Source organism: Patagioenas fasciata, chromosome 2, assembly GCF_037038585.1.
Source record: "Patagioenas fasciata isolate bPatFas1 chromosome 2, bPatFas1.hap1, whole genome shotgun sequence".
Lineage (NCBI taxonomy): Eukaryota > Metazoa > Chordata > Aves > Columbiformes > Columbidae > Patagioenas > Patagioenas fasciata.
The window spans coordinates 762,356-785,039 of NC_092521.1; the positions used below are offsets into that span (position 1 = coordinate 762,356).

At 68.6% G+C, this 22,684-nt stretch overlaps 2 protein-coding genes across 5 annotated transcripts in view; one reads left to right on the forward strand and one right to left on the reverse strand.

Annotated features, from left to right (window-relative positions):
- The first annotated feature begins 1,394 nt into the window (after positions 1 to 1,394).
- Positions 1,395 to 15,329, forward strand: LOC136097620 (sphingomyelin phosphodiesterase 5-like). 4 transcript variants are annotated; one of them, XM_065830186.2, is made up of 8 exons: positions 1,395 to 1,587; positions 5,278 to 6,293; positions 6,377 to 6,449; positions 7,323 to 7,463; positions 10,260 to 10,349; positions 11,339 to 11,402; positions 12,580 to 12,724; positions 13,846 to 15,329. In XM_065830186.2, the coding sequence occupies exons 1-8, from the start codon at positions 1,500 to 1,502 to the stop codon at positions 13,939 to 13,941; spliced, it is 1,713 nt and encodes a 570-aa protein (XP_065686258.1). In that variant the 5' UTR covers positions 1,395 to 1,499; the 3' UTR covers positions 13,942 to 15,329. The 4 variants fall into 4 exon arrangements, with proteins under 4 accessions (XP_065686258.1, XP_071659818.1, XP_071659816.1 ...); XM_071803717.1 differs by lacking the exon at positions 1,395 to 1,587 and adding an exon at positions 2,003 to 2,163; XM_071803715.1 differs by lacking the exon at positions 1,395 to 1,587 and having other exon boundaries at positions 4,287 to 6,293.
- Positions 15,330 to 16,399: 1,070 nt separating this feature from the next.
- OPLAH (5-oxoprolinase, ATP-hydrolysing) overlaps positions 16,400 to 22,684 on the reverse strand; it is a 46,093-nt gene continuing 39,808 nt past the window's right edge. Inside the window, exons 24-26 of the mRNA XM_071803711.1 lie at positions 21,408 to 21,568; positions 19,881 to 19,978; positions 16,400 to 17,576 (exon numbers count right to left, since the gene is read on the reverse strand). Coding sequence (XP_071659812.1) covers positions 17,388 to 17,576; positions 19,881 to 19,978; positions 21,408 to 21,568 — 448 coding nt within the window. The 3' untranslated portion in view covers positions 16,400 to 17,387. The remainder of the gene's footprint in view (positions 17,577 to 19,880; positions 19,979 to 21,407; positions 21,569 to 22,684) is intronic.

The following is a 22,684-nucleotide window of genomic DNA, read 5'->3' on the forward strand; positions in this document are numbered from 1 at the left end:
GGTGGCAGTGTTGGGATACAGGTGGCAGTGTTGGGATACAGGTGGCAGTGCTGGTGTACAGGTGGCAGTGCTGGGGTGTAGGTGGTAGTGTTGGGGTGCAGGTGGCAATGTTGGGGTTCAGGCAGCAGTGTTGGGGTGCAGGTGGCAATATCGGGGTGCAGGTGGCAGTGTTGGAGTGCAGGTGGCAATGTTGGGGTTCAGGCAGCAGTGTTAGGGTGCAGGTGGCAATGTCGGGGTGCAGGTGGCAGTGCTGGTGTACAGGTGGCAGTGCTGGGGTGCAGGTGGCAATGTTGGGGTTCAGGCAGCAGTGTTAGGGTGCAGGTGGCAGTGTTGGGTACAGGTGGCAGTGCCGGGGTTCAGGTGGCAATGGTGGGGTGCAGGTGGCAGTGCTGGTGTACAGGCAGCAGTATCGGGGTGCAGGTGGCAGTGTTGGGGTACAGGCAGCAATGTTGGGGTGCAGGTGGCAGCGTTGGGGTACAGGCAGCAATGTTGGGGTGCAGGTGGCAGCGTTGGGGTGCAGGCGGCAGCGTTGGGGTGCAGGTGGCAATGCTGGGGTGCAGGTGGCACCGTCAGGGTGCAGGTGGCAGTGCTGGGGTGCAGGTGGCAGTGTTGGGGTGCAGGTGGCAGTGTCGGGGTGCAGGTGGCAGTGTTGGGGTGCAGGTGGCAATGCTGGGGTACAGGCAGCAGTATCGGGGTGCAGGTGGCAGTGCTGGTGTGCAGGCGGCAGTGCTGGTGTACAGGCGGCAGTGCTGGTGTACAGGCGGCAGTGCCGGGGTGCAGGTGTCAGTGTTGGGGTGCAGGTGGCAGTGTTGGGGTACAGGTGGCAGTGCCGGGGTGCAGGTGGCAGTGTTGGGGTGCAGGTGGCAGTGCTGGTGTGCAGGCGGCAGTGCTGGTGTACAGGCAGCAGTGCCGGGGTGCAGGTGGCAGTGTTGGGGTGCAGGTGGCAATGCTGGGGTACAGGCAGCAGTGCTGGTGTACAGGCGGCAGTGCCGGGGTGCAGGTGGCAGTGTTGGGGTGCAGGTGGCAGTGCCGGGGTGCAGGTGGCAGTATCGGGGTGCAGGTGGCAGTGTTGGGGTGCAGGCAGCTGTATCGGGGCACAGCAGCAGCCCGGGGCGCAGGCGGCGCAGCCGGTGTTCCGGGTGGATCGCCGGTCACACCGCGGTCAAGGCCGCGCTCGTTTTCCTCTTGGCCGCGGGAGCCGCTCGGACGCGGAAGTGGGAGCGGGAACGGCTCCCGGGACACCGGGGGAGCCGCGGCGGAGCCGCCACCGGGACGGTGCCGGTGCCCCCGGTGCCCCGCGGCACGGCCGGGTCAGGGCCTGGCGGGGGTCTCACCGCCCCTGCCACCCCTGTACCCGGGGACAGCGGAGGCGCTGGGACGGCTGGGGACCGGGAACCCCGGCAGAGGGGCCCCGGTTGGGGTGCGGTTGTGGGGCCCCCGTCCGCCGGCGGCTGGAGGGGAAGCGGCAGCAGGAAGCGGCCAAACCGCCCCGGCGGGAAATGCCATCGCACCAGACCGTGCTGGGCCGCGCCGCACGGGGCTGTGCCGGGCCGGGCTGTGCCGGGCGGTGGCCGCGGCCGCACCCGGGTAGGTGTCGGGGACCCCCGTGCCGGGGGCCGGGGCGCTCACTCCCACGGGTGCCCCCGTGTACAGCCCCGTGCGGGGCGGGGGTGTTCGCCTCCCCGGGGTGGGGGCGCTGGGGACAGGAGAGCGGGGACACCCCCAGCAGCGGCACAGCGGGAGGTGACGGCGGTGGCGGGGGGATGCGCGGGTCTGGGGGCACCACCGGGGTCCGTCCTCCCCGTCCCGGGCCCGGGGATGCGGCCGAGACCCCCCCCGCTCCACCTTCCTCATCCCCCGCGGCAGCCAAGGGGTTACAGCGCCGGGCAAACCGGTCCTGGGTGTCACCGGGCAAGGTGCAGGGCCCGGCGGTGGCGCGGGTGCCGCCTGTCCCCAGCGGCGACACGCGCGCCCGGGCCGGCGCTGCCACGCACCCGCCGCAGGAACGCGGGGTGTTCGGCACCTGCTGGGCGCCCGCGTCCTCCCGCGCCGCCCCGAGCGCCGGGGCCCGCAGGTGACGCTGCCCGTTAGTGGCCGGTGGTGGCCCCGCCGGACGGGCGGTGGTGGCGGCGGCGATGGCCCCGAGCGCCGTGGGGCGCGGAGGTGAGTGGGGGACACCGGCGACACCGGACATGGCGTGGGCGGGGGAGCGGCACAGGTGGCGGTGGCGGGAGGTGCGGGCAGAGAACCGGTACAGGCAGGGAACGAGTGCGAGCAGGGGCCATCCTCAGCAGGATCCATCCTGAGCAGGGATCCGTCCTGAACAGAGATCCGTCCTGAGCAGGGATCCATCCTGAGCAGGATCCGTCCTGAGCAGGGGTCCATCCTGAGCAGGGTCCATCCTGAACAGGATCCATCCTGAGCAGGGATCCGCCCTGAACAGAGATCCGTCCTGAGCAGGGATCCATCCTGAACAGGATCCATCCTGAACAGGATCCATCCTGAGCAGTGATCCGTCCTGAGCAGGGATCCGTCCTGAGCAGGGGTCCATCCTGAGCAGGGGTCCGTCCTGAGCAGGGGTCCATCACGGGCAGGGAACCGGTGCGGGCAGGGATCCAGCACTGCCAGGGCTCCATCCTGAGCCGGGATCCATCCTGGGCAGGGAGCTGGCACAGGCGACTCGGGAGGTGCCCAGCCCCCGAAAGCGGGAGCAGCCCCGGGAGCACCGGGAGCGGGAGCAGCCCCGGGAGCGGGAGCAGCCCCGGCAGCCCCGGACGCGGGGCCGCTGCCCCGGCAGCGCAGGCCGGGCCGGGCCGGGCCCCCCGGGCACAGGCAGCGCGGGCAGCGGGGAGGGCTCGGCCGCCGCACCCGCCGGGCAAACAGCCCACGGGGCCCGGGCTGCCGGGCGAGGCTGCCGGCACCATGGGGACAACGGTGCTGCCAGCGCCGTGGGGACAATGACCTTCCTGCTGCCGGCACATGGGGACAGTGCCAGTTCCTGCTGCCAGGACCATAGGGGACAATGCCCACGGCTGCTGCTGCCAGCACTGGGGGGACAGTGCCCGTGGCTGCTGCCAGCACTGAGGGGACAGTGCCCGTGGCTGCTGCCAGCACCAAGGGGACACTGCCCGTTCCTGCTGCCAGCACCGAGGGGACAGTGCCCGTTCCTGCTGCCAGCACCGAGGGGACAGTGCCCGTTCCTGCTGCCAGCACTGAGGGGACAGTGCCCGTTCCTGCTGCCAGCACCGAGGGGACAGTGCCCGTGGCTGCTGCCAGCACCGAGGGGACAGTGCCCGTTCCTGCTGCTCCCAGCCCAGCCCCGCACACTCAGGCTCCTGTGACAGCAAATTAGGGGCCCGTGGGAGTCGGGGTGTCCCCACAAGCAGGAAATGCCGGGCTGAGTCAGTCCCGGCCAAACGTGCCGCTCGGGCCGCCCATGGGGCCGTGGGGCAGAGGGACATGCCAGGCTGAGCTGGGGCCAGCACACTGGGGACCCTGCCCCACAGCTGTGCCCTGGAGCAGGGGGACCCCATGGTGGGAGAGGGGACAAGGCCGAGGTCCCACGGCGGGACCGGGGCCACCAGTGGCTCAGACAGCTCCTTGTGCCGCAGCCGGTGCCCCGAGACGGAGCTGGTGCAGCCACGGCCAGAGCTCCGGTGCGGTGGGGCAGTGTGGGGCTGCCCTCCCCAGTGACCCCAGTGTCCCCGGTACCCTGTGTCCCCAGAGTCCCCAGTACCCTGTGTCCCCAGTGTCTCCAGTGACCCCAGTGTCCCCAGTACCCTGTGTCCCCAGAGTCCCCAGTACCCTGTGTCCCCAGTGTCTCCAGTGACCCCAGTGTCCCCCCATCCCCAGTTTCCCCAGTATCCCCTGGTGACCCCAGGAACCCCATCACCCCAGTGACCCCAGCACCCCCAGTGTCCCCGGCACCCTGTGTCCCCAGTGTCTCCAGTGACCCTAATGTCCCCCCATCCCCAGTATCCCCCAGTGACCCCAGAAGCCCCAGCACCCCAGTGACCCCAGTTTCCCCAGCAGCCCAGTGACCCCAGTTTCCCCAGCAGCCCAGTGACCGCAGTGACCACAGCACCCACAGTGTTTGCAGCACCCCAGTGTCCCCAGTGCCCAGCACCGTCTCACACTGGCAGTGGCACACAGGCAAGTGGCCGGGCTGCCTGACGGCGTTGGTGGCAGAGCCGGGCAGGATGTGGGCACAACGAGGGCAGGACTAGGGCAGGAGCTGGGCACAACGAGGGCAGGACTAGGGCAGGACGCGGGCAGCATTTGGGCAGGACTAGGGCAGGACGCGGGCAGCATTTGGGCAGGACTCAGGTTGGACTCAGGCAGGATTTGGGCAGGACTAGGGCAGAGGTCAGGCAGGACTCAGGCAGGGGTTGGGCAGGAGTTGAGCAAGACTGGGACAGAACTCAGGTTGGACTCAGGGAGGATTTGGGCAGGACTCAGGCTGGGCTTGGGCAGGACTCAGGTTGGACTCAGGCTGGACTCGGGCCGGATTTAGGCAGAACTCAGGCAGGATTTAAGCAGGACTTAAGTTGAACTCAGGCTGGATTTAGGCAGGACTCAGGTTGGACTCAGACCGGACTTAGGCAGGACACAGGCAGGACTCAGTCCGTATTTAGGCAGGACTCAGGCCGGCTTTAGGCAGGACTCAGGCTGGATTTAGGCAGGACTCAGGCAAGATTCAGACTGTATTTAGGCAGGCCTCAGGTCGGATTTAGGCAGGAGTCAGGCAAGACTCAGGTCTTATTTAGGCCGGCTTTAGGCAGGCCTCAGGCAGGAGTCAGCGGCCTCAGGTGCCGGCGGGCGCTGTGAGGTGGCGGCCGAGGAGCCGGTTCGGGGCGCAGACGCCGGGGAACCCGTCGGGCTGGTCCCGGGCTCACCCGCAGCCGCCAGAGCTCTGAGACGGCGGGGGGACGCAGCCCCGCACCCCTGGGCCCCCGGGCAGGTGAGCGGGGGGACACGGGGGACAGGAGCCAGCACGGGGGGAGATGCTGGGGGTGTCCCGGCTCCGGGGAGTCCCCCCGGCAGCACCTGCCCGAGGCGGTTTGGGGTGTCGGGACCCCGGGGGCCCGCAGGGACACGGTGGGGCAGCCGCTCCCGGCCGGCCGCGCCGCCCCCGCCCCCCGCAGCCACCGCTCCCGGCACAGCCGCGGGGGCCGCCCCCGGGGCCGCGGGGCCGCTCCGAGCGCGGGAGGTTCCCAGGGCGGCGTCCGGGCACGGGGGTCCCGCTCCCCGCCGTGACCCGGGGTCTCTCTCCCGCAGGTCACGCCCGTGTCACCGGAGCCCCCGGGCAGGAGCGGGGAGACGTCGCGATCCCGCTCAGCCCCCCGAGCGCCCCCGCCGCGGCCCCGCTCCCCCCGGCCATGCTGGCGCACGACTCCCCGTTCCCCAGCCGGGCGCTGGCGGCCCTGGACCGCCTGGCCGAGGGGCTACTGGCCCCGGGCTTCTGGGCCGTCAACGGCCTCCTGGACCTGCGGCCGACCACGGCGGAGCGGCGGCGGCGGCGGGAGCGGCGGTGCGGGCGGTGCCGGGGCTGCACCGGGGCGCTGCTGGCGGGGGTGGCGTTTGCGGCCGTGCTGCTGCTGTCGCTGCCGGTGACGGCGCTGGGGCTGCTGCTGTGGCTGCCGCTGCAGGCGGCGCGGCGGCCGTTCCGGTACCGGTACACGGCGGGGACGGCGGCGGCGGAGCCCTGGGACCTGCGGCAGCCCCGCACCTTCACCTTCCTCAGCGCCAACGTCTGCCTGCTGCCCAGCGGGCTGGCCAAGTTCAGCAACCTGGGCGACACGGCGCAGCGGGCCAGCGAAATCGCCCGCCTGCTCGCCCCGCGGCCGCAGCCGCCCCCCGGGGACCGCGCCGGCCTGGTGGAGCCGCGGGGGGAGAGCGCCGGCTACGGGGGGACGCTGCGCACCCCCGCGGGGGCGGAGCCGGGTGCGACCCCCGCGGCGACCTCCGCGGGGACCCTCCCCGAGACCCCCGCGGGGACAGAGGCGGCCGAGCCGGTGCTGTCGGAGCGTTTCCCGGCCAACCCCGACTTCGTGTGCCTGCAGGAGGTTTTCGACGGCGCGGCCGCGTCCCGCGTGTGCGGGCAGCTGGCGGGCGCGTTCCCGCACGTGCTGTGGGACGTGGGGGCGCGGGGGCTGCGCGGGGGGCGGCCGGTGCTGCTGGGCAGCGGGCTACTGCTCGCCAGCCGCTTCCCGCCGCTGGCCGCCCGCTACCGCCCCTTCCCCAACGGCCGCGGCGAGGACGCGCTGGCGGCCAAGGGGCTGCTGGTGGCGCAGGTGAGCGGGACCCCCCGTCCCCACAACGCGGGGCTGGGACCCCCGGCCCGGCCGGACCCCCTGAGGGTCCCGTGTCCCCACAGGTGCTGCTGGGCTCGGCGCGGGGGCGGCGCGTCGTGGGTTACATCGGCTGCACCCACCTGCAGGCGCCCGCAGGTCAGGGGGGGACGGGGATGTGTCCCCGTGGCACTGCGGGGGGGGCCGGGTGGTGCCAGCACGGGCGGTGATGCCCCTGTGTCCCCGTGTCGCTGCCAACGGGGTGTCCCATGGCGGGTGGTGATGTCGTGTCCCCATGTCACTGCGGGGGGGGTCTTGGCGGTGCCAACACGGGCAGTGATGCCGCGTGTGTCCCCAAGTCACAGTTAAGGGGGGGGGTCTTGGCGGTGGTGTCGTGTGTGTCCCCATGTCACTGCTAAGGGGCGGTCACCGAGGGGTTGGTGTCGTGTGTCCCCGTGTCACTGCGGGTGGGTTGTCCCGGAGGTGCCAGCACGGGTGGTGATGGCCCGTGTGTCCCCATGTCACAGCTAAGGGGGGGTCTTGGCCGTGGTGTCGTGTGTGTCCCCATGTCACTGCCAAGGGGGGTCCCGGTGGTGTTTGGGGGGTCCCGGCGGTGTTTGGGGGTCTCGGCGGTGTTTGGGGGATCCCGGCGGTGCTTGGGGGGTCCCGGCGGTGTTTGGGGGTCCCGGCGGTGTTTGGGGGTCCCGGCGGTGTTTGGGGGGGGGTCCCGGTGGTGCTTGGGGGGTCCCGGCGGTGTTTGGGGGGTCCCGGCGGTGTTTGGGGATCCCGGCGGTGTTTGGGGGTCCCGGCGGTGTTTGGGGGATCCCGGCGGTGTTTGAGGGTCCCGGCGGTGTTTGGGGGTCCCGGCGGTGTTTGGGGGGGGGTCCCGGTGGTGCTTGGGGGGTCCCGGCGGTGTTTGGGGGTCCCGGCGGTGTTTGAGGGTCCCGGCGGTGTTTGGGGGTCCCGGCGGTGTTCGGGGGTCCCGGCGGTGCCAGCACAGCGGTGACTCCGTGTCCCCCCCGTGTCCCCCAGCCGATGCCACCACGCGGGAGGCGCAGCTGTCGCTGTCGCTGCGGTGGCTGCAGCTGTTCCGGGAGGAGCAGGAGCAGAGCGGGGACCTGGTGGCGTTTGATGTCCTGTGCGGGGACCTCAACTTCGACAACTGCTCCCGCGGTGGGGACACCGGGCTGGCGGTTTGGGGACACAAGGGGTGGCAGTTTGGGGACACAAGGGGCGGGGGTTTGGGGACACGGGGAGTGGCGGTTTGGGAACAATGGGTGGCTTGTGGTTTGGGGACACGAGGGTTGGCGGTTTGGGGACAAAGGGGTTGGCAGTTTGGGGACACGGGGGTTGGCAGTTTGGGAACACAGGGTTGGTGGTTTGGGGGGGCTGGGGGGTTGGCGGTTTGGGGACACAGGGGTTGGCGGTTTGGGGACACAGGGGTTGGCGGTTTGGGGACACAGGGTTGGCGGTTTGGGGACACTGGGGGGTTGGCAGTTTGTGGACACCGGGGGGTTGGCGGTTTGGGGACAGGGGGGGGTTGGCAGTTTGGGGACACGGGGGGTGGCGGTTTGGGGACACCGGGGGTTGGCAGTTTGGGGACACGGGGGTTGGTGGTTTGGGGACACCGGGGGTTGGCAGTTTGGGGACACAGGGTTGGCGGTTTGGGGACACGAGGGGTGGCGGTTTGGGGACACGGGGGGGTTGGCAGTTTGTGGACACCGGGGGGTTGGCGGTTTGGGGACACGGGGGGTGGCGGTTTGGGGACACGGGGGTTGGTGGTTTGGGGACACCGGGGGTTGGCAGTTTGGGGACACAGTGGTGGCGGTTTGGGGACACGGAGGGTTGGCAGTTGGGGACGGTGGGGTTTGGGGACACGGGGGTTGGCGGTTTGGGGACACTGGGGGGTTGGCAGTTTGTGGACACCGGGGGGTTGGCGGTTTGGGGACACGGGGGGTGGCAGTTTGGGGACACGGGGGTTGGCGGTTTGGGGACACGGGGGTTGGTGGTTTGGGGACACCGGGGGTTGGCAGTTTGGGGACACAGTGGTGGCGGTTTGGGGACACGGAGGGTTGGCAGTTGGGGACGGTGGGGTTTGGGGACACGGGGGTTGGCGGTTTGGGGACACTGGGGGGTTGGCAGTTTGTGGACACCGGGGGGTTGGCGGTTTGGGGACACGGGGGGTGGCAGTTTGGGGACACGGGGGTTGGCGGTTTGGGGACACGGGGGTTGGTGGTTTGGGGACACCGGGGGTTGGCAGTTTGGGGACACAGTGGTGGCGGTTTGGGGACACGGAGGGTTGGCAGTTGGGGACGGTGGGGTTTGGGGACACGGGGGTTGGCGGTTTGGGGACACTGGGGGGTTGGCAGTTTGTGGACACCGGGGGGTTGGCGGTTTGGGGACACGGGGGGTGGCAGTTTGGGGACACGGGGGGTGGCAGTTTGGGGACACGGGGGTTGGTGGTTTGGGGACACCGGGGGTTGGCAGTTTGGGGACACAGTGGTGGCGGTTTGGGGACACGGAGGGTTGGCAGTTGGGGACGGTGGGGTTTGGGGACACGGGGGTTGGCGGTTTGGGGACACTGGGGGGTTGGCAGTTTGTGGACACCGGGGGGTTGGCGGTTTGGGGACACGGGGGGTGGCAGTTTGGGGACACGGGGGTTGGCGGTTTGGGGACACGGGGGTTGGTGGTTTGGGGACACCGGGGGTTGGCAGTTTGGGGACACAGTGGTGGCGGTTTGGGGACACGGAGGGTTGGCAGTTGGGGACGGTGGGGTTTGGGGACACGGGGGTTGGCGGTTTGGGGACACTGGGGGGTTGGCAGTTTGTGGACACCGGGGGGTTGGCGGTTTGGGGACACGGGGGGTGGCAGTTTGGGGACACGGGGGTTGGCAGTTTGGGGACACTGGGGGGTTGGCGGTTTGGGGACACGGGGGTTGGCAGTTTGGGGACACGGGGGTTGGTGGTTTGGGGACACCGGGGGTTGGCAGTTTGGAGACACAGGGTTGGCAGTTTGGGGACACGGGGGGTGGCGGTTTGGGGACACCGGGGTTTGGCGGTTTGGGGACACCGGGGGTTGGCAGTTTGGGGACACAGGGTTGGCGGTTTGAGGACACGAGGGGTGGCGGTTTGGGGACACTGGGGGGTTGGCAGTTTGTGGACACCGGGGGGTTGGCGGTTTGGGGACACGGGGGTTGGCAGTTTGGGGACACGGGGGTTGGCGGTTTGGGGACACTGGGGGGTTGGCGGTTTGGGGACACGGGGGGTGGCAGTTTGGGGACACGGGGGTTGGCGGTTTGGGGACACGGGGGTTGGCACTTTGGGGACACAGGGGTTGGCGGTTTGGGGACACAGGGTTGGCGGTTTGGGGACACAAGGGGTGGCGCTTTGGGGACACTGGGGGGTTGGCAGTTTGTGGACACTGGGGGGTTGGCGCTTTGGGGACACGGGGGGGTTGGCAGTTTGGGGACACGGGGGGTGGCGGTTTGGGGACACTGGGGGTTGGCAGTTTGGGGACACAGGGTTGGCGGTTTGAGGACACGAGGGGTGGCGGTTTGGGGACACTGGGGGGTTGGCAGTTTGTGGACACCGGGGGGTTGGCGGTTTGGGGACACGGGGGGTGGCAGTTTGGGGACATGGGGGTTGGCGGTTTGGGGACACTGGGGAGTTGGCGGTTTGGGGACACGGGGGTTGGCAGTTTGGGGACACGGGGGTTGGCGGTTTGGGGACACCGGGGGTTGGCAGTTTGGGGACACAGGGGTGGCGGTTTGGGGACATGGAGGGTGGCAGTTTGGGGACACGGGGTTGGTAGTTTGGGGACACCGGGGTTTGGCGGTTTGGGGACAGGGGGCTTGGCGGTTTGGGGACACGGGGGTTGGTAGTTTGGGGACACCGGGGTTTGGCGGTTTGGGGACAGGGGGGTTGGCAGTTTGGGGACACGGGGTGACAGTGCAGACGTGTCCCCCCCCAGGTGACGAGCTGAACCAGCGGCACGAGCTGTTCCAGCTGTACCAGGACCCGTGCCGGCGGGGGCCGGGGCTGGATGCGCCCTGGGCCATCGGTGGGACCCGACCCCGCACCTCTGTCCCCTGAGCGACACGGGGCCCGATCACCCCGTCCCTGTCCCCTGAGCGACACGGGGCCCGCTCACCCCTGTCCCTGTCCCCTGAGCGACACGGGACCCGATCACCCCGTCCCTGTCCCCTGAGCGACACGGGACCCGCTCACCCCTGTCCCTGTCCCCTGAGCGACACGGGGACCCGCTCACCCCTGTCCCTGTCCCCTGAGCGACACGGGGACCCGCTCACCCCTGTCCCTGTCCCCTGAGCGACACGGGGACCCGCTCACCCCTGTCCCTGTCCCCTGAGCGACACGGGGACCCGCTCACCCCTGTCCCTGTCCCCTGAGCGACACGGGGTCCCGATCACCACTGTCCCTGTCCCCTGAGCGACACGGGGTCCCGATCACCACTGTCCCTGTCCCCTCCCTGTCCCCCTGAGCGACACGGGGATCCGCTCACTCCCGTGTCCCCTCCCTGTCCCCTGAGCGACACGGGGTCCCGCTCACCCCTGTGGCCCCTCCCTGTCCCCGCAGGGACCCTGCTCAGCCCTGTGTCCCCTCCCTGTCCCCTCCCTGTCCCGCTAGGGACCCTGCTCACCCCCGTGTCCCCTCTCTGTCCCCGCAGGGACCCTGCTCACCCCTATGTCCCCTCCCTGTGTCCCCTCCTTGTCCCCACAGGGACCCTGCTCACCCCTGTCCCCGCCCCGTCCCCTCCCTGTCCCCCTAGGGACCCTGCTCACCCTCGTGTCCCCTCCCTGTGTCCCCTCCCTGTCCCCACAGGGACCCTGCTCACCCCTGTCCCCTCCCTGTGTCCCCTCCCTGTCCCCACAGGGACCCTGCTCACCCCCATGTCCCCTCCCTGTGTCCCCTCCCTGTCCCCACAGGGACCCTGCTCACCCCCATGTCCCCTTCCTGTGTCCCCTCCCTGTCCCGCTAGGGACCCTGCTCACCCCCATGTCCCCTCCCTGTGTCCCCTCCCTGTCCCCACAGGGACCCTGCTCAACTACCTGCGCATCTACGAGGAGCCCGTGTCCACCCCGGAGAAGATGAGGAGGTGACAGGGGGACACGGGGGGACAGGGAGGGGACAGCGCTGGGGTTCCGCGGGAAGGGCCACCAAGACACCCTGTACTGGAGAGGGGGTGACACCGGCGGTGGGGGGCCCTGTGTCCCCATGTCCCTGTGCCACCATGTCTCTGTGTCCCATGTCCCTTTGCCACCATGTCCCTGTGTCCCCATGTCCCTGTGTCACAGCCTGCCTGTGCCACCATGTCCCTGTGTCACTGCATCCCCGTGTCCCCACATTCCCATGCTACCGTGTCCCCATCCACTGTATGCTCTGCCATTGTGTCCTGTGCCACCACGTCCCTGTGCCACTGTGTCCCTGTGTCCCCATGTCCTTGAGTCACCATGTTGTTGTGCCCCTGTGCCACGTCCCTGTGCCACCACATCCCCATGTCCCTGCATCCCTATGCCATTATGTCCTCGTGCCACCTTGTCCCCATGTCACCGCCTCCCTGTGCCACGATGTCCTCGTGCCACCATGTCCCCACATCCCTGTGCCACTGCATCCCTGTGCCACCACATCCCCATGTCACTACGTCCCTGTGCCACTGTCCTCATGCCACCACATCCCATGTCACTGCCTCCCCGTGCCACCACGTCCCCACATCGCTGTGCCACCGCGTCCCTGTGCCACCATATCCCCGTGTCACTACATCCCTGTGCCACTGTCCTAGTGCCACCATGTCCCATGTCACCGCCTCCCTGTGCCACTGTCCCTGTCCCTGTGTCCCATGTCACCGCATCCCTGTGCCACTGTCCCCTGTCCCCATGTCCCCATCTCACCACATCCCTGTGCCACTGTCCCTGTCCCCGTGTCCCCATGTCACTGCCTCCCTGTGCCACTGTCCCTGTCCCCGTGTCCCATGTCACCGCATCCCTGTGCCACTGTCCCCCGTCCCCATGTCCCCATGTCACCGCCTCCCTGTACCACTGTCCCCGTCCCCGTGTCCCATGTCACCGCATCCCTGTGCCGCTATGTCCTCATGTCCCCACGTCCCCACGTCCCCACATCCCTGTGCCACTGTCCTCGTGCCACCACGTCCTCATGTCCCCGCCTCCCTGTGCCACTGTCCCCGCCCCCATGTCCCATGTCCCCGCCTCCCTGTGCCACTGTCCCGTGTCCCCGTGCCCCCGCCCCCCTGTGCCACCGTCCCCGTGTCCCCGCAGGACGCTGTCGCAGCCGGGGGGGCGGCAGCGGTACCTGGCGGGCCCGATCCTGGCGAGCGGGGAGCCGGACCCGTTGGCCCCCGGGCCGTGGCGCGGCCGGCGCGTGGATTACATCGTGTTCCGGCGGCACCGCGGCGCCCGCACGGTGAGACCCGTGGCCCATGTCCCGTGGCCGTGTCCCGAGTCTGTGTCCGTGTCCCTGTCCATGTCCCGTGGCCGTGTCCCGTGTCCATGTCCCGTGTCCATGTTCGTGTCCTGTGTCTGTGTCCCGTGGCCGTGTCCCGTGTCCATGTCCATGTCCATGTCCCGTGTCCCTGTCCTGTGTCCGTGTCTGTGTCCCGTGTCCTGTGTCTGTGTCCCGTGGTCGTGTCCTGTGTCCATGGTCGTGTCCCGTGTCCCTGTCCTGTGTCCGTGGTCGTGTCCCGTGTCCTGTGTCTGTGTCCCGTGGCCGTGTCCCGTGTCCCTGTCCGTGTCCCGTGTCCCTGTCCTGTGTCCGTGTCCGTGTCCCGTGTCCTGTGTCTGTGTCCCGTGGCCGTGTCCCGTGTCCATGTCCATGTCCCGTGTCCCTGTGTCCCATGTCCCTTGTCCGTGTCCCGTGTCCATGTCTGTGTCCCGTGTCCCTGTGTCCCTGTGTCCCATGTCCGTGTCCCATGTCCCTTGTCCGTGTCCCATGTCCCATGTACTGTGTCCCGTGTCCGTGTCCATGTCTGTGTCCCATGTCTGTGTCCCATGTCCCGTCTGTGTCCCGTGTCCGTGTCCCATGTGCATGTCTCATGTCTGTGTTCATGTCCCATGTCCGTGTCCGTGTCCCTGTATCTGTGTCCGTGTCCCATGTCCCGTGTCCATGTCCTGTGTCCCGTGTCTGTGTCCCGTGTCCTGTGTCCCGTGTCCATGTCCCGTGTCTCCTGTCTGTGTCCCGTGTCCCATGTCTGTCTCCTGTGTCCCGTGTCCATGTCCCGTGTCCATGTCCCGTGTCCATGTCCCGTGTCCCCTGTCTGTGTCCCATGTCCATGTCCCATGTCCCCTGTCTGTGCCCGTGTCCGTGTCCCGTGTCCATGTCCATGTCCGTGTCTCGTGTCCGTGTCCGTGTCCCTGTGTCCCATGTCCGTGTCCATGTCCGTGTCCTGTGTCTGTGTCCCGTGTCCCCCATCCCGCATCCGTGTCCATGTCCTGTGTCCGTGTCCCGTGTCCCTGTTCCTGTCCTGTGTCCCTGTCCCGTGTCCGTGTCCCTGTCCCGTGTCCCACGCTGACGGTCCCTGTCCCCAGGAGGTGGCCGGCGTGTCCGTGGTCACTCAGTTGGCCACGCGTTCCGACCACCTGCCCGTGGCGCTGCGGCTGCGGGTGGCGCCCGACGGGCCCTGAGCACCGGGGACACCGGGGACACCGGGACGGACCCTGAGCCCAGAGCCACCGGGGACACCGGGGACACTGGGACGGCCCCTGAGCCCTGAGCACCGGGGACACCGGGGACACCGGGACGGACCCTGAGCCCAGAGCCACCGGGGACACCGGGGACACCGGGACGGACCCTGAGCCCAGAGCCACCGGGGACACCGGGGACACCGGGACGGACCCTGAGCGCAGAGCCACCGGGGACACCGGGACGGCCCCTGAGCCCGGCACCGATCAGGGGACACCGGGACGGCTCCTCCTGAGCCCCAGCACCCCCTGGGGACACAAGGACGGTCCTTGATCCCGGCACCGATTGGGGGACACCAGGGCGGTTCCCCCTGAGCACCAGGGACACGGGGACGGTCCTTGATCCTGGCACCGATCGGGGGGCACCGGGACCGGTCCCCCTGAGCACCGGGGACACGGGGACGGCTCCCCCTGAGCCCCGCACCCTCTGGGGACAGCGGGACGGCCCCTGAGCCTGGAACCAACCGGGGACACCGGGATGGCTCCTGAGCCCGGCACCGATCCGGGGACACCGGGACGGGTCCCCCCGAGCCCCAGGGACACCGGGATGGCTCCTGAGCCCCGCACCGATCCGGGGACACCGGGACGGGTCCTGTGCCCCACACGTGTTGGTGGCCCCACAATGTGGACGGTGGGGCTGGGAAGGGACGCGGTGTAGCAGCCATTCCGCAGCAAACCAGCCGTGATCCGGCAGTGATCTGGTGGGGATCCACCCACGATCTGGCAGTGATCCGTTGGTGATCCGGCAGTGATCTGATGGGGATCCAGTCACGATCTGGCAGTGGTCCGTTGGTGATCCAGCAGTGATCCGTTGGTGATCCGGCAGTGATCTGGTGGGGATCCAGTCACGATCTGGCACTGGTCCGTTGGTGATCCAGCAGCGATCCGTTGGTGATCTGGCAGTGATCTGGTGGGGATCCAGTCATGATCTGGCACTGATCCGTTGGTGATCCAGCAGTGATCTGTTGGTGATCCGGCAGTGATCTTGAGTGGATCCACCCACGATCTGGCAGTGATCCGTTGGTGATCTGGCAGTGATCTGGTGGGGATCCAGCCATGATCCAGCAGTGATCTGGTGGTGATCCGGTGGTGATCCGGCCGCAATCTGACAGTGATCCAGCTGTGATCTGGCAGTGATCCGGTGGTGATCTGACTGTGATCTGGTGGTGATCCGGCCATGATCCGGCCGTGATCCAGTGGTGATCCGGCAGTGATCCAGTGGTGATCCGGCAGTGATCCAGTGGTGATCCGGCCGTGATCCAGTGGTGATCCGGCAGCGCTGGCGCCAGCCGCGGTTTTACCAACCAGTGAAATAAAAACATCGAACACAACGGCTGCTGCTGCCCCCACCCCCACCACAGCCCCATGGGGACATTGGGGACACTGGGGACAGCTCCATGGGGACACTGGGGACCAACCCTGGGGACACTGGGGACAGCTCCATAGGGACACCTGGGGACCAACTCTGGGGACATTGGGGACAGCTCCATGGGGACACTGGGGACCAACCTTGGGGACACTGGGGACAGCTCCATGGGGACACCTGGGGACCAGCCCTGGGGACACTGGGGACAGATCCATGGGGACACCTGGGGACCAGCCCTGCGGACACTGGGGACAGATCCATGGGGACACCTGGGGACCAGCCCTGCGGACACTGGGGACAGATCCATGGGGACACCTGGGGACCAGCCCTGCGGACACTGGGGGCAGACCCACGGGAACACTTGGGGACAAATCCTTGGGGGTGCTGGGGGTAGCTCCATGGGGACCCTTGGGGACAATTCCATAGGGACCTTTTGGGGACTCCATGGGTACCCTTGAGGACCCTGGGGACAATTCCATGAGGATCCTGGGGACCATTCCATGGGGACACTTGGGGACAGCTCCATGGGGACTCCTGGGGACCATTCCATGGGGACACTTGGGGACCCTGGAGACAGCTCCATGGGGACCCTGGGGACAGCTCCATGGGGACCCCTGGGGACCATTCCATGGGGACACTTGGGGACAGCTCCATGGGGACTCCTGGGGACCATTCCATGGGGACACTTGGGGACCCTGGAGACAGCTCCATGGGGACCCTGGGGACAGCTCCATGGGGACCCCTGGGGACCATTCCATGGGGACACTTGGGGACAGCTCCATGGGGACTCCTGGGGACCATTCCATGGGGACACTTGGGGACCCTGGGGACAGCTCCATGGGGACCCTGGGGACAGCTCTATGGGGACCCCTGGGGATCATTCCATGGGGACACTTGGGGACCCTGGAGACAGCTCCATGGGGACCCTGGGGACAGCTCCCTGGGGACCCTGGGGACCATTCCATGGGGACATTTGGGGACAGCTCCCTGGGGACCCTGGGGACCCCCCCGCACCCCAAAACGCTCTCACACCCGTGCAGGAGGGGTCGTTTATTGGGGGATGGGGGGAGACCCCGACATTCGGGGCCCGGTCCCTCCACTGGGGGGCTGAGCCCCACACGTGAGTCTGGGGTCTGTGGGAGTGGGGAGCAGCCCCACAGTGCGTGTGGAGTTGGGGGGCTGCCCCATAGATTGTGCATAGGGGGAGTGCTGCTTCTTGGGGTGCTGGGGTTGGGGGGCTGCCCCACAGACTGTGCGTACCTGGGATGGGGGGCTGCCCCATGGCGTGTGCGTAGCTGGGTTGGGGGGCTGCCCCACAGACTCTGCGTACATGGGGTTGGGGGGCTGCCCCACGGAGTGTGCGTACCTGGGATGGGGGGCTGCCCCATGGCGTGTGCGTACATGGGGTTGGGGGGCTGCCCCACGGAGTGTGCGTAGCGGGGTTGGGGGGCTGCCCCACGGAGTGTGCGTAGCTGGGGTTGGGGGGCTGCCCCATGGAGTGTGCATAGCTGGGGTTAGGGGGCTGCCCCATGGAGTGTGCGTAGCTGGGGTTGGGGGGCTGCCCCATGGAGTGTGCATAGCTGGGTTGGGGGGCTGCCCCATGGCGTGTGCGTACATGGGGTTGGGGGGCTGCCCCATGGAGTGTGCGTAGCTGGGTTGGGGGGCTGCCCCATGGTGTGTGCGTACATGGGGTTGGGGGGCTGCCCCACGGCGTGTGCGTACATGGGCCGGGGTCCATACCTGGGGCTGTGGGGCTGCCCCATGGACTGTGTGTGTGTCTGGAGTTGGGGGGCGGCCCCACAGATCTGGAGTTGGGGGGCTGCTCCTTGGGGTGTGCACTGGGTTTGGGGGGCTGCCCCGCAAATTGTGCGTGTGTGGTTGGAGATGTGGGGCTGCCCCACGGGCTGTGTGTGCGTGGTGAGGATGTGGGGCTGCCCCACGGGCTGTGTATGCGTGGTGGGGCTGTGGGGCTGCCCCATGACGCGGGGGGCTGTGGGGCTGCCCCCCAGGTGTGGGGCAGCGCTCACACGGTCTCCTGCGCCCGCCGGAACTCGAAGAGGCTCCCGCGCTCCAGGAAGCTCCGTGGTGGCGCCGGGGGGTCCCGGGGGTCCCGGGGGTGTCCCCTGTCCCCGGGGGGGGCCCCCTGGTCCCCATCCCCCTCTCCTGGGGGGCCGTAGCCCCCCCCACCCGGGGTCAGCAGGCGGAAAACGTCCTGGGGGGGCAGAGATGGGGTTGGGAGAGCTGGGGGGGGACTGGGGGTTATAGGGGAGTCTGGGGGTGCTGGGGGTTATGGGAGTGCTGGGGGGTTATGGGGTGATCTGGGGTGCTGGGGGGTTATGGGGTGATCTGGGGGGTTATGGGGTGATCTGGGGTGCCAGGGGTTATGGGAGTGCTGGGGGGTTATGGGGTGATCTGGGCGGTTATGGGGTGATCTGGGGTGCCGGGCGTTAAGGGGGAGCTGGGGGGTTTGGAGGTGCTGGGGGGTTATGGGGTGATCTGGGGTGCCGGGGGTTATGGGGGAGCTGGGGGGTTATGGGGTGCTGGGAGTTATGGGGGTGCTGGGGGGTTATGGGGTGATCTGGGGGTGCTGGGGCTTATGGGGGTACTGGGGGGGTTATGGGGTGATCTGGGGGTGCTGGGGGTTATGAGGGTGTTGGGGGTTTGGGGGTGCTGGGGGGTTATGGGGGTGTCAGAGTGTTATGGGGTGATCTGGGGGTGCTGGGGGTTATGGGGATGCTGGGGGGTTATGGGGTGATCTGGGGGGTTATGGGGTGATCTGGGGTGCTGGGGGTTATGGGGTGATCTGGGGTGCTGGGGGGTTTGGGGGTTATGGGGTGATCTGGGGGGGCTGGGGGGTTGTGGGGGAGTCCGAGTGAGTTCGGGGGGCACTGGGGGAGGTGCGTGGGGGTCAGGGGGTGCTGGGGGGTTATGGGGTGATCTGGGGTGCTGGGGGTTATGGGGGTGCTGGGGGGTTATGGGGTGATCTGGGGTGCTGGGGGTTATGGGGGTGCTAGGGGGTTATGGGGTGATCTGGGGTGCTGGGGGGCTCAAGGTTTGTTTGGGGGTTATGGGGTGTGCCAGGGCGGCTTCTGGGGGGATCAAGAGGTGCTGGGGGTGCCGGGGTGTCCGGGGGTCTTTGGGGGGCTCTGGGGTGTCTGTGGGGGGCTCTGGGGTGTCCGGGGGTCTTTGGGGGGCTCTGGGGTGTCTGTGGGGGGCTCTGGGGTGTCCGGGGGTCTTTGGGGGGGTTCTAGGGAGCCAAGGGGGTGTCTGGGGGGTTCTGAAGGGTCAGGGGGTATTTGGGAGGGGTTCTGGGGGGCCAGGGGGTGTCTGGGGGGGTTCTGGGGAGTCAGGGGGTGTTTGGGGGGTTCTGAGGTGTCTGGGGGTGTTTTAGGGGTTCTGAAGGGTCAGGGGGTGTCTGGGGGGGTTCTGGGGAGTCAGGGGGTGTTTGGGGGGTTTCTGAGGGGTCAGGGGCTTTTTGGGGGGCTCTGGGGTGTCCGGGGGTGTTTGGGGCGTTCTGAGGGGTCAGGGCTGTTTGGGGGGTGTTGGGGGGATCAGGGGGTGTTTGGGGGTGTTGGGGGGTCAGGGGCTGTCTGGGGGGTTCTGAGGGGTCAGAGGGTGTTTTGGGGGCTTCAGAGGGGTCAGGGGGTGTCTGGAGGGGTTCTGGGGGGTCAGGAGGTGTTTGGGGGGTTCTGAGGGGTCAGGGGGTGTTTGGGGGGTGTTGGGGGGATCAGGGGGTGTTTGGGGGTGTTGGGGGGATCAGGGGGTGTTGGGGGGATCAGGGGGTGTCTGGGGGTGTTGGGGGGCTCTGGGGTGTCTGTGGGGGGCTCTGGGGTGTCCGGGGGTCTTTGGGGGGGTTCTAGGGAGCCAAGGGGGTGTCTGGGGGGTTCTGAAGGGTCAGGGGGTATTTGGGAGGGGTTCTGGGGGGCCAGGGGGTGTCTGGGGGGGTTCTGGGGAGTCAGGGGGTGTTTGGGGGGTTTCTGAGGGGTCAGGGGCTTTTTGGGGGGTCTGGGGTGTCCGGGGGTGTTTGGGGCGTTCTGAGGGGTCAGGGCTGTTTGGGGGGTGTTGGGGGGATCAGGGGGTGTTTGGGGGTGTTGGGGGGTCAGGGGCTGTCTGGGGGGTTCTGAGGGGTCAGAGGGTGTTTTGGGGGCTTCAGAGGGGTCAGGGGTGTCTGGGGGGGTTCTGGGGGGTCAGGAGGTGTTTGGGGGGTTCTGAGGGGTCAGGGGGTGTTTGGGGGGTTCTGAGGGGTCAGGGGGTGTTTGGGGGGTGTTGGGGGGATCAGGGGGTGTCTGGGGGTGTTGGGGGGGTCAGGGGGTGTTGGGGGGATCAGGGGGTGTCTGGGGGTGTTGGGGGGGTCAGGGGGTGTCTGGGGGGTGTTGGGGGGATCAGGGGCTGTCTGGGGAGCGTTGGGGAGGTCAGGGGTGTTTGGGGGGATCAGGGGGTGTCAGGGGGTGTTTGGGGGGTTCAGAGGGGCCAGGGGCTGTCTGGGGGGCGTTGGGGGGTCCCCGTGTGCGCTCACCCCCGGCTCCACGTCCACCGAGGCCTTGCCCCCCAGGTTGATGGTTCGGCCGTCCCGGCGCAGCAGCAAATTCAGCCCCCGCGCCCCGGGGAGACCCCCTGCGGGGGGGGGGCGTCAGGGGGTGCGGGTCGGGGGTCGGGGCAGGAGGGGCCACGGGGGCTCAGGGGGCTACGGGAGGTGCCAGGGGGCTATGGGGGCTATGGGGGCTATGGGGTGTTCCTGGGGGGCTCTGGGGCTCCCGCTCACCCGCCACCCCATAGGGCGGCACAGTGCTCACTCAGCACCGACAGCAGCAGGGGCTCTGTGTGGTGCTGGGGGGCTCTGGGGTGTTCTTGGGGGGTTTTGGGGGGCTATGGGGGGTATCGGGGGGGCTCTGGGGTGTTCTTGGGGGGTTTTGGGGGGCTATGGGGGGTATCGGGGGGCTCTGGGGTGTTCTTGGGGGGTTTTGGGGGGCTATGGGGGGTATCGGGGGGCTTTGGGGTGTTATTGGGGGGTTTTGGGGGGCTATGGGGGGTATTGGGGGGCTCTGGGGTGTTATTGGGGGGTTTTGGGGGGCTATGGGGGGTATCGGGGGGCTCTGGGGTGTTATTGGGGGGTTTTGGGGGGCTATGGGGGGTATTGGGGGGCTCTGGGGTGTTATTGGGGGGTTTTGGGGGGCTATGGGGGGTATCGGGGGGCTCTGGGGTGTTATTGGGGGGTTTTGGGGGGCTATGGGGGGTATTGGGGGGCTCTGGGGTGTTATTGGGGGGTTTTGGGGGGCTATGGGGGGTATTGGGGGGCTCTGGGGTGTTATTGGGGTCCCACTCACCCGCCACCCCATAGGGCGGCACAGTGCTCACTCAGCACCGACAGCAGCAGGGGCTATGGGGGCTATGGGGGCTATGAGGGTTTTGGGGGGCTATGGGGGGCTGTGGGGGGTCCCACTCACCCGCCATCCCATAGGGCGGCACGGCGCGGCGCTCGCTCAGCACCGACAGCACCAGGGGCTATGGGGGGCTCTGGGGGGCTCTAGGGGGTTTTGGGGGTCTCTGGGGGGTTTCGGGGGGCTCTGGGGGGGTCCCACTCACCCACCATCCCATAGGGTGGCACGGTGCGGCGCTCGCTCAGCACCGACAACACCAGGGGCTATGGGGGCTCTGGGGGGCTCTAGGGGGTTTTGGGGGGCTATGGGGGCTATGTGGGGTTTTGGGGGGCTGTGGGGGGCTCTGGGGGGTCCCACTCACCCACCATCCCATAGGGTGGCACAGTGTGGCACTTGCTCAGCACCAACAGCACGAAGGGCTCTGGGGGGCTCTAGGAGGTTTTGGGGGTCTCTGGGGGGATTTGGGGGGTTTTGGGGGGCTGTGGGGGGCTGTGGGGGCTCCCACTCACCCGCCATCCCATAGGGCAGCACGGCGCGGCGCTTGCTCAGCACCAACAGCACCAGGGGCTATGGGGGCTATGGGGGGCTCTGGGGGGCTCTAGGGGGTTTTGGGGGTCTCTGGGGGGTTTTGGGGGGCTGTGGGGGGCTGTGGGGGTCCCACTCACCCGCCATCCCGTAGGGCGGCACGGCGCGGCGCTCGCTCAGCACCGACAGCACCAGGTCCCGGCGGAACAGCAGCTCCCGGGTCACCCCGTCACCCCCCGGCCAGCGCCCCGCGCCCCCCGAGCCCCCCCGCAGCTCGAACCGCCGCAGCACCACCGGGTACCTGGGGACACATGGGGACCCCCCTGAGACCCCCAAACCCCCCCAATCCCATCCCAGCACCACCGGGTACCTGGGGACACATGGGGACCCCCCTGAGACCCCCAAACCCCCCCAATCCCATCCCAGCACCACCGGGTACCTGGGGACACATGGGGACCCCCCTGAGACCCCCAAACCCCCCCAATCCCATCCCAGCACCACCGGGTACCTGGGGACACATGGGGACCCCCCTGAGACCCCCAAACCCCCCCAATCCCATCCCAGCACCACCGGGTACCTGGGGACACATGGGGACCCCCCTGAGACCCCCAAACCCCCCCCAATCCCATCCCAGCACCACCAGGTACCTGGGGACAGGGGGACCTGAGACCCCCAAACCCCCCCAATCCCATCCCAGCACCACCGGGTACCTGGGGACAGGGGGACCTGAGACCCCCAAACCCCCCCAATCCCATCCCAGCACCACCGGGTACCTGGGGACACATGGGGACTCTGAGAGCCCCCTGAACCCCCAAACCCCCCCAGCACCACGAGGTACCTGGGGACATGGGAACCCCTGAACCCCCAACCCCCCAACAGCACCACCCCTCTCCCCGGTTTAGTGTCTCCCCCCGGGTTTTGGGGTCCCCCCCCCACCTCATCTCCAGGATCTTAGGGTGTCCCCCCATGACCCCGTGTCCCCCCCATGACCCCATGTCCGCCCCATGACCCCGTGTCCCCCCATGACCCCGTGTCCCCACATGACCCCGTGTCCCCCCCATGACCCCATGTCCCCACGTGACCCCATGTCGCCCCCACGACCCCATGTCCCCCCCACGACCCCGTGTCCCCCCCATGACCTCGTGTCTCCCCATGACCTTGTGTTCCCCCATGACCTCATGTCCCCCCATGACCCCGTGTCCCCCCATGACCCCGTGTCCCCACATGACCCCATGTCCCCACATGACCCCATGTCCCCCCATGACCTCGTGTCCCCACATGACCCCATGTCCCCCCCATGACCTCGTGTCCCCCCCATGACCCCGTGTCCCCACATGACCCCATGTCCCCACATGACCCCGGGGTGTCCCCCATACCCCGTGTCCCCCCATGACCCCAGGGTGTCCCACATGACCCC

What these genes read in the sequence shown, in the direction of transcription:
- LOC136097620 (XM_071803715.1), top strand. Translation starts at nt 5,004, where the DNA reads ATGCTGGGGGTGTCCCGGCTCCGGGGAGTCCCCCCGGCAGCACCTGCC. An exon ending in ACCCCGGAGAAGATGAGGAG is followed by an intron (nt 11,403 to 12,579) that starts GTGACAGGGGGA and finishes GTGTCCCCGCAG; the next exon opens with GACGCTGTCGCAGCCGGGGG. An exon ending in GGCACCGCGGCGCCCGCACG is followed by an intron (nt 12,725 to 13,845) that starts GTGAGACCCGTG and finishes CCCTGTCCCCAG; the next exon opens with GAGGTGGCCGGCGTGTCCGT.